Source organism: Vespa velutina, chromosome 6 (assembly GCF_912470025.1).
Source record: "Vespa velutina chromosome 6, iVesVel2.1, whole genome shotgun sequence".
In the NCBI taxonomy this organism is placed as follows: domain Eukaryota; kingdom Metazoa; phylum Arthropoda; class Insecta; order Hymenoptera; family Vespidae; genus Vespa; species Vespa velutina.
Window position 1 is genome coordinate 3,148,035 of NC_062193.1, and position 14,264 is coordinate 3,162,298.

Sequence of the window (14,264 nt, forward strand, 5' to 3'; positions counted from 1 at the left end):
TATAAATATATTGCTTCAACCAAATCTCATAAAAAATTTGTCTTCATGTAGAAAGGATATTATTGTGAAAATAGAATATTTTTATTGTATATTTGTGTTTAATGTTACTATGTTTCAATTCAGATAAATATTTTATGCTTATTTGAACACTTTAATGATATAAAATCATAATAAAAAAATACAGAATACAGAATCAAAAAAGACAATTCTGTAATCTGCCGTCTAAGAATTTCTAAGTTACATTCGGCCCGTATGAATATGGCATTACATTGACAGATCCGTGGCCATCATATCGCGAAATTGGACCCGCTTGGAATCAACAGCGCTGATCTTGATGATAGGCATCCTCAAGAATTGCTCTATAATCATTACTCATTCGGTAAGCCCAACTATACGTGATTATGTATAACAAGAGGAAAATTTTATATAAAAGATAAAGGTGCACCTGTACTTAACATTTAAAAAAAAAACATTATAATCTGTTTATTAATTAAGATTATATATCATAGAAAAAATATAGCACACGTGTACATGTATATGTACAAAATCTTTATTTATCATTTTATCACATTCTTTCGTTTATATTTTGCTATTTATTTAGCTTAATATGTAATAGTAGTAATTGATACACATGCACAATACCAAAATTTAATGAGAATGTTATAGCCCAAAGGAAATTATTACCGTCTCTTCTTATTTAGCCAGAATTAGTCTTTAATATCAAAAAGGAAGTAAATATGTCTTGAAAAAAGATTTATCGATTAATTTTTGTCTGAAAACACATACACATTATTATGACATTTTTCTCTGTTTCTAAGCCTTATTGTTTATAATTATAAATTTATATGAAATTTAAACTTTCAAATAACCAGTGAATCTTTGAACCAGTGAACTAAATGATACCTATTATAAAACTGCTATATATATATATATATATATAATATGAACTATATATATATAATATAATATATAATATAATATAATATATATATAATATATATATATAATATCAACTGTGTGGATACTTATAAAATATATATTATTTTTATGGAAATGTGTTACCAAGATTCACTTGATCTCAAAGTGCGTTTTCACAAAAGTACTTCAATAGTAAGTACAAAAAGAATAAGTGAAGAAATTTAGCATGCAAGTTTATTATTGAGTTTGAGTCTGATGTCCACAGGGAGGGGACAACGCACTACTTACGCTCAGGAACTACAATACCGAGTAGCTGCTCTTATGAAAAGTATGTAATTATTACATCCAAAGCAGAAATTTCTTCTGCAGCTCTCTGTTTCATTTGTATTATTATCTCTGGAAGGCACTGGTTCATTTTGGAAGTATATATACGGTTTATCTAATGTCACAATAAAGGTGCTTGGGAACTATTACACTACTGTACATGTTAAAACTATTCTTTTTTGCTTAAAAAAGATAGCTCATGGTTTTTTTCTTTTTCTTTTTTTTCTGGGGAAAGTATGGGTGAAGGTCGGTGTGCATGATAAAATGATAAATCTAAAATAATATAAGTAATATAAAACTAAATTATAATAAAAATATATGACCTTCCTCTTTGACTTTCAAACGTTCTGCTAATGTTCTGTTATGCAATAATTTTATTTATATTATCTTTCTTTTTAACTTATAATATTTTTTAGTAGTTATTGTTTTTTTTTTCTATATAATTTTATATAGAATTAAATTAATATATATTCTTTTAGTAATATGCTTTTCTCTATTTCATAATATTAATATGCTTTTTGTGTATATATAAAGCTTATATAAAGCTTTATATATAAAGCTTATATGATTTAAAGTATATAGCAATTAGCGTTTAAATTTAATTCTGCATTTACAAATGCTTTATATGCAAAATTTTTATAAGAATATAATATTTGTTAATTAGATTTGCATGAATAACATTTTTTTTATCTTTTAAGAAGACGTGTGTTCCTGTATGTATTTATAAATGAAGCATAAGACTATATAATTGGACTTTGAAATAAAATGTTATATACAATATGTAATTATAAGTATATATTATATACAATTTCAGTATCAGTTTTAATTTCATAGAGGAGTATAAATATAATGTAGAAATATAAATCTATCGTATTGTTATGTTTATATATTTCTATGATTTATGTGAATGTGTTTATAAATGATAATATACTATTATCAGAAAAATGAATGAAATATTATATTTATTCGATTTTCCAAATTTAGATTAGCATTGAACGTGCATAAAAAAATATATCTGATAATAGTATTTTTGATCATGTACATTAATTATTTTCTGATTTATATAAATGATTATTAATGGAAATAAAATTTTTCATTTTATTATTTAAACAGAGGAATCAGATATGGATCGCGTTTTCAAATTGCCGTCTACCACTTTTATCGGTGGTAAAGACAAATCATTACCACTGCGTGAAATTCTTAAACGATTAGAAGCAACTTACTGTGGACATATTGGCGTAGAATTTATGTTCATTAATTCCTTGGAACAATGCAATTGGATTCGACAGAAAATGGAAACGCCTGGTATAATGGAAGCTACGAATGATGAAAAGCGACTTATTTTGGCTAGATTAACTCGAGCTACAAGGTAATTTTATTATCAACAATAATTATATTATTTTTTTGTATCTAAGTTAAATTTAAATATATTTTTCATTAATTTATTTTCAGATTTGAAGCTTTCCTCGCACGTAAATGGTCATCTGAAAAAAGATTTGGATTAGAGGGTTGTGAAATCTTAATTCCTGCTATGAAACAAGTAATTGATAAATCCACAGAACTTGGTGTAGAATCTATTGTCATGGGTATGCCTCATCGTGGTCGTCTCAATGTTTTAGCTAATGTTTGTCGTAAACCACTAAGTCAGATATTTACGCAATTTGCTGCGCTTGAAGCTGCTGATGATGTATGTATAAATTATTATATTTATCTTAGTTATTAAACGTAAAAACATTAACTGATAAAATAACTATCTATTCAGGGTTCTGGAGATGTCAAATATCATTTGGGAACGTATATTGAACGTCTTAATCGCGTTACGAATAAAAATATTCGTTTAGCCGTTGTGGCAAATCCATCTCACCTGGAAGCAGTTGATCCAATTGTGCAAGGAAAAACTCGTGCTGAACAATTTTACAGAGGAGATGGTGAAGGCAAAAAGGTAAATATTTTATTAAAATATAAATTATTATTATAAATGAGATAGTGTATTTCATTACTGTTACACTAATTTCTGTATTAGGTAATGTCTATTCTTCTACATGGTGATGCGGCATTCTGTGGACAAGGAATCGTATTTGAAACCATGCATCTGTCAGATTTACCAGATTATACAACTCATGGTACTATCCATATTGTTGTCAATAATCAAATCGGTTTTACAACAGATCCTAGACATTCTAGATCTTCTCCTTATTGTACCGGTTAGTTTCACTCATCCGTTTATGTATTTTTATACATAATATCTCATAATAGCTGATTAAAAAACAAAAACATTTCTTTAGACGTTGCCAGAGTGGTAAATGCACCAATTTTCCACGTAAATTCTGATGATCCTGAAGCGGTAATGCATGTATGTAAAGTGGCTGCTGAATGGAGAGCAACTTTCCATAAAGATGTTGTTATCGATTTAGTTTCATACAGACGTAATGGACATAACGAAATTGATGAGCCAATGTTTACGCAACCTCTGATGTATCGCAAAATTAGACATACACCACCGGCTCTTGATAAATATGCTAAATCGCTCATTGATGATGGTGTTGTTACAACGGAAGAAGTAAAGGTATAGCATTCGTTTTTCTGTTGTTCTCGAACATCTTGTCATTTTATGTTGACAGTACATATTTATATTTTTCTGCAGGATGTACAAGATAAATATGAAAAAATATGTGAAGAGGCATATGTGAATGCTAAACAAGAAACGCATATTAAATACAAGGATTGGCTAGATTCTCCATGGTCTGGTTTCTTTGAAGGTAAAGATCCATTGAAAGTATCGCCTACTGGTATCAAGGAAGATACACTTGTGCATATTGGAAAGAAGTTTTCATCGCCACCGCCTAATGCTGCGGAATTTGTGATTCATAAAGGTTAACTCAATTATCTGATTTCTTTTTTTTTCTTTTATGTAAATTAAAATGAAATATCTCGTAATAATCTCTAACTATTATTTTCAACATAGGTATTGAACGTATCTTGAAATCTCGTATGGAAATGGTCGAAGCTAGGACAGTTGATTGGGCTCTTGGAGAAGCTATGGCATTTGGTTCTCTTCTTAAAGAAGGGATTCATGTAAGATTATCTGGTCAAGACGTGGAAAGAGGTACATTCTCACACAGACATCACGTCTTACATCATCAGACCGTTGACAAAGCTACATATAGGCCACTTTGTTACTTATATCCCGATCAAGCTCCATACACGGTTTGCAACAGTTCTCTTTCTGAATTTGGTGTTCTTGGTAAGATAAAACAAAATCGGAATTCTTATATTCTCAATTAAATCTATGTCTTAAGGTATGAATTTATTTTTATAGGGTTTGAATTGGGTTATTCCATGACAAATCCTAATGCATTGGTATGCTGGGAGGCACAATTTGGTGATTTTAACAATACAGCCCAGTGCATAATAGATCAATTTATTAGTAGTGGACAAGCAAAATGGGTACGTCAGTCTGGACTAGTTATGCTCCAGCCTCATGGTCTAGAAGGAATGGTAAGTTCCAAAAATAAAATAAAAATAAAAAAGAACTGTTTTGTTAAATGTAAATTTTGACTGTTATTTATTAAATGTAATTTTTGTTTAGGGACCTGAACATTCTAGCGCTCGTTTGGAACGCTTTCTTCAAATGTCCGCTGATGATCCAGATTACTTTCCACCGGAAAGCGAAGAATTTGCCGTGCGACAATTGCACGACATTAACTGGATCGTTGCCAATTGCAGTACACCAGCTAATTACTTCCACATTCTAAGGAGACAAATTGCATTACCCTTCCGAAAACCATTAATAATGATGACGCCAAAATCTCTACTTCGTCATCCAGAAGCAAAGTCTAGTTTCGATTTGATGCTGGAAGATACAGAATTCCTTAGAGTGATACCTGAGGAAGGGCCAGCTGCAAATAACAGTGGCAATGTTAAAAGATTAGTTTTCTGTTCTGGAAAAGTTTATTACGATTTGAAGAAAGCACGTTCAGAGAAAAAATTGGATGACCAAATTGCTATTGCAAGAGTTGAACAAGTAAATATAAAAGAACTTTTTATTGTATATTTTATAATATTTTCTAGAATATTTTTATGTATAATTAAAATTTATTACAGATTTCACCCTTCCCATATGACCTCGTAAAGAAAGAAGCTGCTAAATATCCAAATGCAGAATTAATTTGGTCTCAAGAAGAACATAAGAATCAAGGCGCCTGGACTTATGTGCAACCAAGATTCCATACTGCACTTAATGGAACACGTAATGTTACGTAAGTATTATTTCAAATGATTATTTGATAATTTATTTGATAACTATTTTTTTTTTAATTCTTTTAAACAAATTGTATATAAGAGGCTAAGCCATCATTAGGTTAGTATTAATCGAAATCTTATTTTAATTCGTTCAACAATTTTTCCTTGATCCTTCCATTGTTAATGCACGATCATATTTCCTTTGTAATAAATCACCTTTATAATGTTTAAGTCCGTTAATCATTGAAAGATATGTTTGATAATTGTGGTATGAATGATAACAGATATGTAAGTATGATTGTTGATAATCCTTAGATTGTTCTAATATATATTTTCTAAGGCTTTTTAATAATTACCTTTGTATGTATGAGTGAATTATATAGGGATCTTTTTTTTTTTTATTTTTTTATATTTTTTATTTATTTATTTTTTTTTTTTTTTTGGTTAATTCTATCTGTTCACATGGCCCACATTTTTCCACTTTATTAAGTATATTAGTAATGCTATTTATAATGCAATAATGGTTATTTCCAATTTTAAATTTGTTTACACTTCTTGATAATGGTATTCACTTTGTAAAAAAAAAAAAAAAAACAAATGTATCTTGAAAAATGAAAGAAATTTGGGCCATGTTACAGTTTTGGAGAAGCGACAAAATCCAAAGAAAGCGAAAGTAGTGAAGGATGGTTGAGTGGTTGGTTTTCTTCATCCAAACCAGTAAAACCTACTCCCATGCCCGAGTCATCAGATACTAATAAATCTAAGCAGAGAATAGTGAGGTAATATCGATGGCATATTGTAAGATTCATGTATATGCATATTATTGTGAATTATACATTACATTTATTTATATTACGTGTGTGCAGAAAGAGAAAAATATTTATTTGTTTTTTTTTTGTATTATTAGATATAGTTAAATCAATAATTCATATGTTACAGATATGCTGGCCGTCCCACTGCAGCATCTCCTGCAACAGGTAGCAAAATGCAACATCTAAAAGAACTTAAACAAATTCTGGATGATTCACTGAACGTTTAATAATCCTTCGTAGTGCTATGTAGAAACAAATTTTATTTATTATATTATACTATATTTGTTATTTTTTTGTTCTATTCTATGTCAATGGAGATAATATCACCACGCAACTATGTAAATGATTTCTTTGTTAGTAATCAACTTATAAAATCACTGTACACATGAATATTTTATCACACTAATGCAAAATGTATATTTATTATACGTTTTATTATTTATACGGCTTCTTTTTTTTTATTGCATGGACCTTATGGGTAAAAGAGGCTACATTGTATTAGTTTTAATTGTTTTTAATAATTAATTATTACATTTTATATAGTTACCCATATATTCCTGCAATGAATAATTCATGCGCATAGCATTTTATTTTCACTCACTATTTGGATATAAGTAATTAAATATTACTTTGGCTTTTAGAATAACATAGACGTTAACAATATATAAACAAATTTGTATGATGAAACTGTTAGAATCGAGATTTTGGAAAAGTAATCTTCATTCATTGAAATCAGTTTAATGGAAGGACAAATGTTGCTGATATGTATTATTCATTGCTAATCCATGGGGGTTTTAACCAAATTTGAAATTTGTATTAGAATAAGATATTCATGTGAAAGTATTATCATATATTATTTGTTAATATGACCATGAGAAAAACCTGTCCAGTGAACAAGATTAAACAAAAAGTATTATTTTTAATTTAATAAGATATTACGCAGTGCGTACGTCTATTAATAGTTACATTTTCGAAATATAAACTGGATCTCTTCATGACTTATAAAAAGTAATAATTATTTATTTTTCCTTATGTAATTTGTATACCAAAGGAAAGAAAAATAAATTCTTTATCGTAGTGTAAAATTAAAAATAACATAACATATTTAATTAGATTTAAATTAATTAAATATTAATTAAATTTAATGGGATTAAATAATATGTAAAATAAAAAATTATTTTTCTTTAAATATTTTTCATGAAGAGTTTCAGCAAACATTTCGTTGTAAGAAGTTCGTGAAAGTAGAGGATGAACTAGAATAACTAATTTATAATATAATTTGAATATCAGTTTTCTTTCAAATCGATTATACAGATTGGAAACTACATAGTTTACGAAGGGATAATATTTATATTCTTCTATTTGTGAAAGATTGGACATACGAATGAGTATTTGTTGGGGTGTGCTGTTATTTCTTATATCAGATATAATTGCACACGCTATGTTTTTGAATAATTATATTATTCAAAGAATTGGATTGTTATTAAAGTGAAAACGGCTATACCTGACAATTTCTATTTTGTCAAATAATTTGAATCATCAATAGTGAAATGATAATTGAGAATTACTGCTAGAATATTCTGTAGATACAATCTGATCAAATGTGGACATTGCAGTTCTGTTCCAACAATCCTGTAATAATATGCATAATAACAATTTAAATGCATATATATGACTGATAAAAAAAATAAAGTTTATTCATTAAACAAATGCAAATTGTAGTAATTAAAAATAAAATTATATTACAACATTTTTTGTATTTATTTCTTCTATATCATACATCCACTTTATGTATAGATGTTATCATGTAAATAAGAAAATAAAGATGATTTAAAAAATTTGATTTGTTTAAATATATAATGTTCAATATACGATATAGCATGCAAATAATATATTCATTATATGCATAAAAATATAATAAAACCAGTATATTATTATGTATTTGTCAAATTTCTCAATCAATTTCTTTTAATTAAAGTGTTTCTGCTAAATTAAAAAATCTACAAGCTCTAAAGGTTAATATGATAATACTATGCTTACATAACATATCGAATAAAAGATTACATCATTACGTTCTATATTCAATGTTTTTCTTTGGCCATTTGTTTATTGCACAGTACAATAAATAAAATTTATATATCATGTATTATATATATATATATATATATATATATATATACACATATATTCAATTAACATAAATAAAATATAGTGTCAGTTCAGGAACTATTTTAATAATCTGTTTGTCCCAGGACACTATACATAATCCTCTTGAAGCTGTTGCTTTGATGTATTTTTTCACCGTCATCGTCAAGAACGTTCACCTATAATGCATTAATAACAACCTCTTCAAAACATATTAAATCCTACAGAAACTATTCTGTTATTATACTTAACAATTGTATATTATAATTAACCAATAGTTTATATGTTCATATATTAATTATGCATATTATTATTATCATTATTATAATTATTATTAGATGATTGTTCAAACATATAATTATATTAGATAATCTATTCACTTATATAAAATTATTAGTAGGGAAGCATTCATTGATGCGATTGAGATTTCATAATTATAAACAAATAACACGTACAATTCGATGAAAAAATTTAATAGTCGTTGATGCGATCCTTAATGAAAGGAAGGGGGAAGGGACGTCTATAATTTCCACCCTTAATTAAACAAATCAGACAAATTGGAATAATTAAAGAAGTTCATACCATCGTATAGTAAAAATCGAAAGATATTAATTTCCAAAGATCGTATTCATCGAGAAGTATGTTTGAAAGACATTTTCATGCTTCACATGCTACAACATGTGTGTATGTCATTTTATGCACATATAACAGACTTTTATATATGTAAGTACATAACATATTCGAAATAATACCTATTTAATTAAAAAATCACTTACGTATGATGCAGCAGGGCTCTTTGGTCGTGCATGGGGAATCTAAAATCATCCCAAATAATATATGTTACGTAAATATTGTAATTTTTTAATTTCCCGGGCTTTTTGTTCCCATTTGTTAGAATGTCTTTTTTCTTTTTCAAAGCGGGAAAATCAAATGTAACAATTAAAATGCATAATTTTTATTCGAATGAATTTAAAAGATGTAAATACGATTTATATGTAGTATGATTAAATTATTTTGGAACTTACCCTATTATAATTGGCTTTTTGTGGGGAAAAAACACCGGTACGTGCCGGCTGCCTAACCTCTTGGACCGTATCACCGAGAGCTTCTTCTTGTAGGGCCTTATAAGCTTCACTCTTGCTCGGATCGTACTTTACTGACATCTTTGGACTGTCGGCGATGCATATGTAGACACGGATCACTTTTAATCGACTAATCTCGTATCGATTTCTTGTATTTTTTGATTCGGTTAACAGCAGCATCAAGGTTATTGCCAATTAATGTTCGAGAGCGACTTTCGGCGCACTTTTATTTCGTGCTTTTTTAAATCTATGTTAGAGCAACTATTTACGAAAATAATGCTATAACGTGCAAGCTAAGAGGATAAAAAAGAAAAAGACCAAAAAAAAGAAAAAGAAAAAATAGAGAGAGAGAGAGAGAGAGAGAGAGAGAAAATGCACGGGAAGAGTTTCCCGAAGTTTGCGAAAATTACGAGCCCCATTCTTACCAATAGCAAGAAAGTTATTACTTTTAATTTAAGAAAGAAATATATCGAACAGCTTTACATTCGATCAAATTTTTATTATACGATGGAAAATTAAGGTAATAATTAATATCAAATACATACATGGAGAATTGCATTTTCATGCGCGATAGATATTTGCATAGAGAATATATATGTATATGTGTATATATATATATATATATATATATATATATATATATATATTATATGTACATGTGCGTTATTTATTTATAACATCAAAAGTATATCGTGTTAATATGATTTTTTTATTCGCTTAGAAAAGAAAATTATTATAGATTTAAATAATTCGCTATCAATTACTTACCCTGCTTTTCCATTCACATTTGCATTTCCATTCAGATTGCTTTTGATGTAAGGCGTTCTGCGAAATATTTATAGAATGATATACACATATATTCGAGGATACAATTTTCGGGTAAATTTTGTAAAAATAGGGGAACGTAATCCTCGAAAACTATCGCGAGATACTAAGTGTTAAGTTAGTTAAATATTTTCTACTTTATTATTCTATTGCATGCAATCATTATTTGTCTAACTTTTTTTATACATGGCTTCCTTTCTTTTTTTTTTTGTTTTTTTTTTCTGTTTTTTTATCTTTAATATTTTTCATTCAATTCGAAGGTTATAGCTACCGTATATGTATATCTAATATTTCAATCCGAAGAATATATAGCACACACTAATAGGAAATTCATTTTTGATATTTTATTTAATCGATCGATTAATCACGTTCGCGAATTTAATTGTTTTGAATATGATTTTCGAAAAAAAGAAAAAAAAAGAAAAATTGATGAAAAAATGAAAAATAAAACGACGACAAACGTGATCGACGATCGATAATGCAGATCGTTCATATGGATGGATACGCCGTAACCAATGTATGCGAGAGAAAAGCATCGAAAAACGTCTCGAACGAGATTCTAATTTGGTTTATTAAATTGCGGCCACACGTTCTTCGAGGAAGCGGCTTTGGCCTGTTCCTTCAAAATTCTCGCCTGCTCCTGTATATCCTGTTTTTGTTTCACGAAGGAAAAATCTATGAAAATGCTGTAAAATAAACAATACGCATGTCAGTTGTTTATTGTTGTGAAGAAGAATTGTATAAAGCCGCGTGAGAGAAGAAGAAGAACTTCGCTCTTGTACTCTTTTTCCCGAGGATCGCCATCTTGTGTGGAGAGTAATATTTTTTTTATGTAAGTAATATTATTTTATATATATATATATATATATATATATATTTATATATTATAAAATATATATATATATATATCGAATTAGTTGATCAAAAATATCAGTTGATTTTTATTCGCTAAGAAAATTTACATTTTCTTTTATTTTCCTTTTTTTTTTTATTACGATTTTCAACAGAAGATAGTAGAAATAAATTTTCTTCGCGAATAAATTATATTTCAATCCGATGATGAGTATTTGTCAGTATTTTAGCATAAAGCCAATGTGTGCATTATTTTATTACACTAAATATCTAATCTATGTAATCATGCTATTATAAACTTCTATGGCGTATTAGCAGCGTTTTCTTTTTTCTTTTTTTTTTTTCTTTCTTTCTTTCTTTCATTTCATTGAAATAATTGAAAAATATGGAAGATATTTTAGTAACATGAGAATATTAAATTATACTATCGTTGAAACTATACTTACGGTATGGCCGATGCCTGACATTTGATAGTATCTGCAATATTTTGTTCGGAGTAAAGTCCAATCGGAGAATTGAATTGTTTATGGACAACCTGTTTGCGAAAAGCCAAATTATTTTAAACATAACATAATTATATATATATATATATATGTATATCAATTTTTAAATCTCTAGTAATAATTAGTATATTAATTATCTATTCTTCATTTATAACAATTTAATATCATGATAGCGTGAACTTAAATAATTAAGCTTCTATTCAATACTTACACACAAGCTAGATTAATTTATAATTAAAGCGCTTCTACAAAATTAGTCAAACTTTAGTAAAAGTGGTAAGTTCAAATTATAATAATCTTATAGCAGTGATTCTCGAAGTATAGAGCGAGTTAAATATTAAAATATGGAAATAGTTTCCATTTATCACAAAGAATTATTATTTTCGAAAATGAATCTCGTCTTATAAAAGCTTTAACCTATAGGATTGATTAACTATGCTGCAAAAATAAACATTTAAATAAGTATGCGCGATTGGAATAAATTATTCAATCAATGAAATCAATTATTTTAATTCGCGAATAATTATTAAAAGCTGTTTGTAAGTTGACTCGTCGAAGTCTTACGAAGAACTGAAGTTGTTGACTGTCGAGATAGAAAAGTCACGAGAATGTCGGCCATTTATTATTGTTTACATTTTTCAAAGCTCGCAACTTCTACGTATCATTTATAACTGATATACTATTTTAATATCTAAACAAATGTAAAAACGACAATGTTTTCAATATATAAAAGATGATATATAGAGATATATTTATATTTTAGATTTGCGAATTTATAATAGTAAAGTTAAGAAATCAGTTGTGAAATAAAAATGCATTTTTTAGCATACTAAATAGATTATAAGCAAAAGTATTGAGTGATCTCGAAAAGCAGAAACTGATTGTAAATATGACTTAATTCTAACCTTTGGAACGTCATTCGGTCCCAAAACACGTTGAAGTACCGTTTCCGCCACCTGATCAGATATTTAATCAAATAGATATATAATTTAATCGCACGAACGTATATATATACCTATATATATATATATATAAGATCTAATCATGTTTTTTTTTGTTTTTAATATTTCATTCGATCCGTTTTGCATTCTCTAGAGATCTTCTGATTATTAATGACTGTTATAGACGAAAGAAAAATTGATTACATACTTTTTGTTTCATAGCTACTTCAGGATGAGCTGGTTCGTAATGATGTGGTGCAGCACGAATCATAGGATTGGGATGATGACGAAGGTAGCATTCTCCCAAGGGTGCATCCTTTTTAACCTTGGCACCTGGTAAGACTAAAGGAGTTGTACGGTATGGCTAAAAAGGAAAAAAATTTCACTTCGTTCATTTTATTTCTCGTTAGAACGAGATATCAAATAATACATATTTACGATTGTTACATAATCTATTTTTATTTAATTTTCAGATGAAAATGACTTCTTAAGTAAAGTTATTTTTATCGATCATCTCAAAAAACTACGAGATGTGAGTAAGGATGATATAAAAAGAACAATACGTGTTATGTGTACCTATAATTAGACAAGTTGAAAATATCTCGTCTCGGGAAAATGTTAATCATCTAACGCTAACGAAGAAGACACGATAGTTCATTAAATTCTGTGTTCATTTCATTAAAATTGATCGTCAATAATTTTCAGCAAGGATGAGAGGAACCAAGCAAATTTGTATAATGTAGCTTGACGATATTCTTGGCATCGCTTGGAAAACCGGAAGTATATAAGAACGTATTACGCGATATTTTCTTCCCCTTCTCTTCCTCCACCTTCTTCTATTGCTACTGCTCTGTTGCTACTGATAAAAAATGTAAAAAAAACTTTCGTTTGGACAGTTGGCTCATTGTGTAATGGTGTAAAAAGAAAATTGCATATAGTCGCAAAAAGAAAAGTTTGGCAAGTTGTACGTCGTGATATCATTTTTGTTCCTGAAACTATTATGAAATGATGAAGAATAGTAGAATGATCGAAATATTGTTGAAATTGCCAAGATAGAATCTTCCTTCGATTCTTCTCTTTCCTTTTCTTATTTTCTTTTAAAAACAGCTCGCGGGATTCTACGTCAGAGGAACGCGATGACTATTATTACACACCGACTTTATATCTTTCGCGAAAGAGAACTTGGCATCGTAAGACGACTCTTGATTTTTTTTCCAAGCATATTATATAAATCCGTGCTTGTTTATGATAAATAAAAGATATTGTTTTACGTTAATTGTTGCTATCTATGTAACGTATACCTACGTTATAACAATTTAACAGATCTCGATTGATGAGAACATTATGATTTTGAAGATTATGATATGACGCACAAATACATTTCTTATGCCTAAAGATGAAAATCACGATTACGAGAATTCCATTATAAATGGGTCAGGAACATTATGTTACAGGGTGAGCAAGAGTGACTCTCTCGAAATAGATGAAGGCTCCCAGCTGGCAAAAATAACGTCTACCCTGTGTGTATATGTGTGTGTGTGTATACCACAGAGTCTGTTAGTGTCACCACAATGTCCACACGAGTTTTTCCATTGGAAAATCTGGATGAAAGCTCTCGCC

General features: G+C 28.5%; 2 protein-coding genes across 18 annotated transcripts in view; one reads left to right on the plus strand and one right to left on the minus strand.

Moving 5' to 3' along the window:
• LOC124949891 (2-oxoglutarate dehydrogenase, mitochondrial) overlaps positions 1–8,046 on the plus strand; it is a 12,727-nt gene extending 4,681 nt beyond the window's left edge. For 2 of the 8 annotated variants that reach the window (XM_047495718.1, XM_047495725.1), the window contains 14 exons: positions 277–379; positions 1,184–1,246; positions 2,356–2,611; positions 2,695–2,929; positions 3,005–3,184; positions 3,266–3,446; positions 3,528–3,808; positions 3,887–4,115; positions 4,208–4,486; positions 4,562–4,740; positions 4,832–5,266; positions 5,347–5,501; positions 6,123–6,263; positions 6,424–8,046. In XM_047495718.1, the coding sequence (XP_047351674.1) occupies positions 277–379; positions 1,184–1,246; positions 2,356–2,611; positions 2,695–2,929; positions 3,005–3,184; positions 3,266–3,446; positions 3,528–3,808; positions 3,887–4,115; positions 4,208–4,486; positions 4,562–4,740; positions 4,832–5,266; positions 5,347–5,501; positions 6,123–6,263; positions 6,424–6,523 (2,817 nt within the window). In that variant the 3' untranslated portion in view covers positions 6,524–8,046. The remainder of the gene's footprint in view (positions 1–276; positions 380–1,183; positions 1,247–2,355; positions 2,612–2,694; positions 2,930–3,004; positions 3,185–3,265; positions 3,447–3,527; positions 3,809–3,886; positions 4,116–4,207; positions 4,487–4,561; positions 4,741–4,831; positions 5,267–5,346; positions 5,502–6,122; positions 6,264–6,423) is intronic. The other 6 variants (XM_047495720.1, XM_047495726.1, XM_047495721.1 and 3 more) reach the window with 5 other exon arrangements.
• Positions 5,879–14,264, minus strand: part of LOC124949894 (PDZ and LIM domain protein 3) — a 15,216-nt gene continuing 6,830 nt past the window's right edge. For 2 of the 10 annotated variants that reach the window (XM_047495730.1, XM_047495736.1), the window contains exons 4-10: positions 12,853–13,008; positions 12,609–12,659; positions 11,647–11,735; positions 10,292–10,348; positions 9,467–9,611; positions 9,218–9,256; positions 5,879–8,620 (exon numbers count right to left, since the gene is read on the minus strand). In XM_047495730.1, the coding sequence (XP_047351686.1) occupies positions 8,528–8,620; positions 9,218–9,256; positions 9,467–9,611; positions 10,292–10,348; positions 11,647–11,735; positions 12,609–12,659; positions 12,853–13,008 (630 nt within the window). In that variant the 3' untranslated portion in view covers positions 5,879–8,527. Of the gene's footprint in view, positions 8,621–8,896; positions 8,976–9,217; positions 9,257–9,466; positions 9,612–10,291; positions 11,035–11,646; positions 11,736–12,608; positions 12,660–12,852; positions 13,009–14,264 lie in introns of those variants that run through there. The other 8 variants (XM_047495737.1, XM_047495738.1, XM_047495733.1 and 5 more) reach the window with 7 other exon arrangements.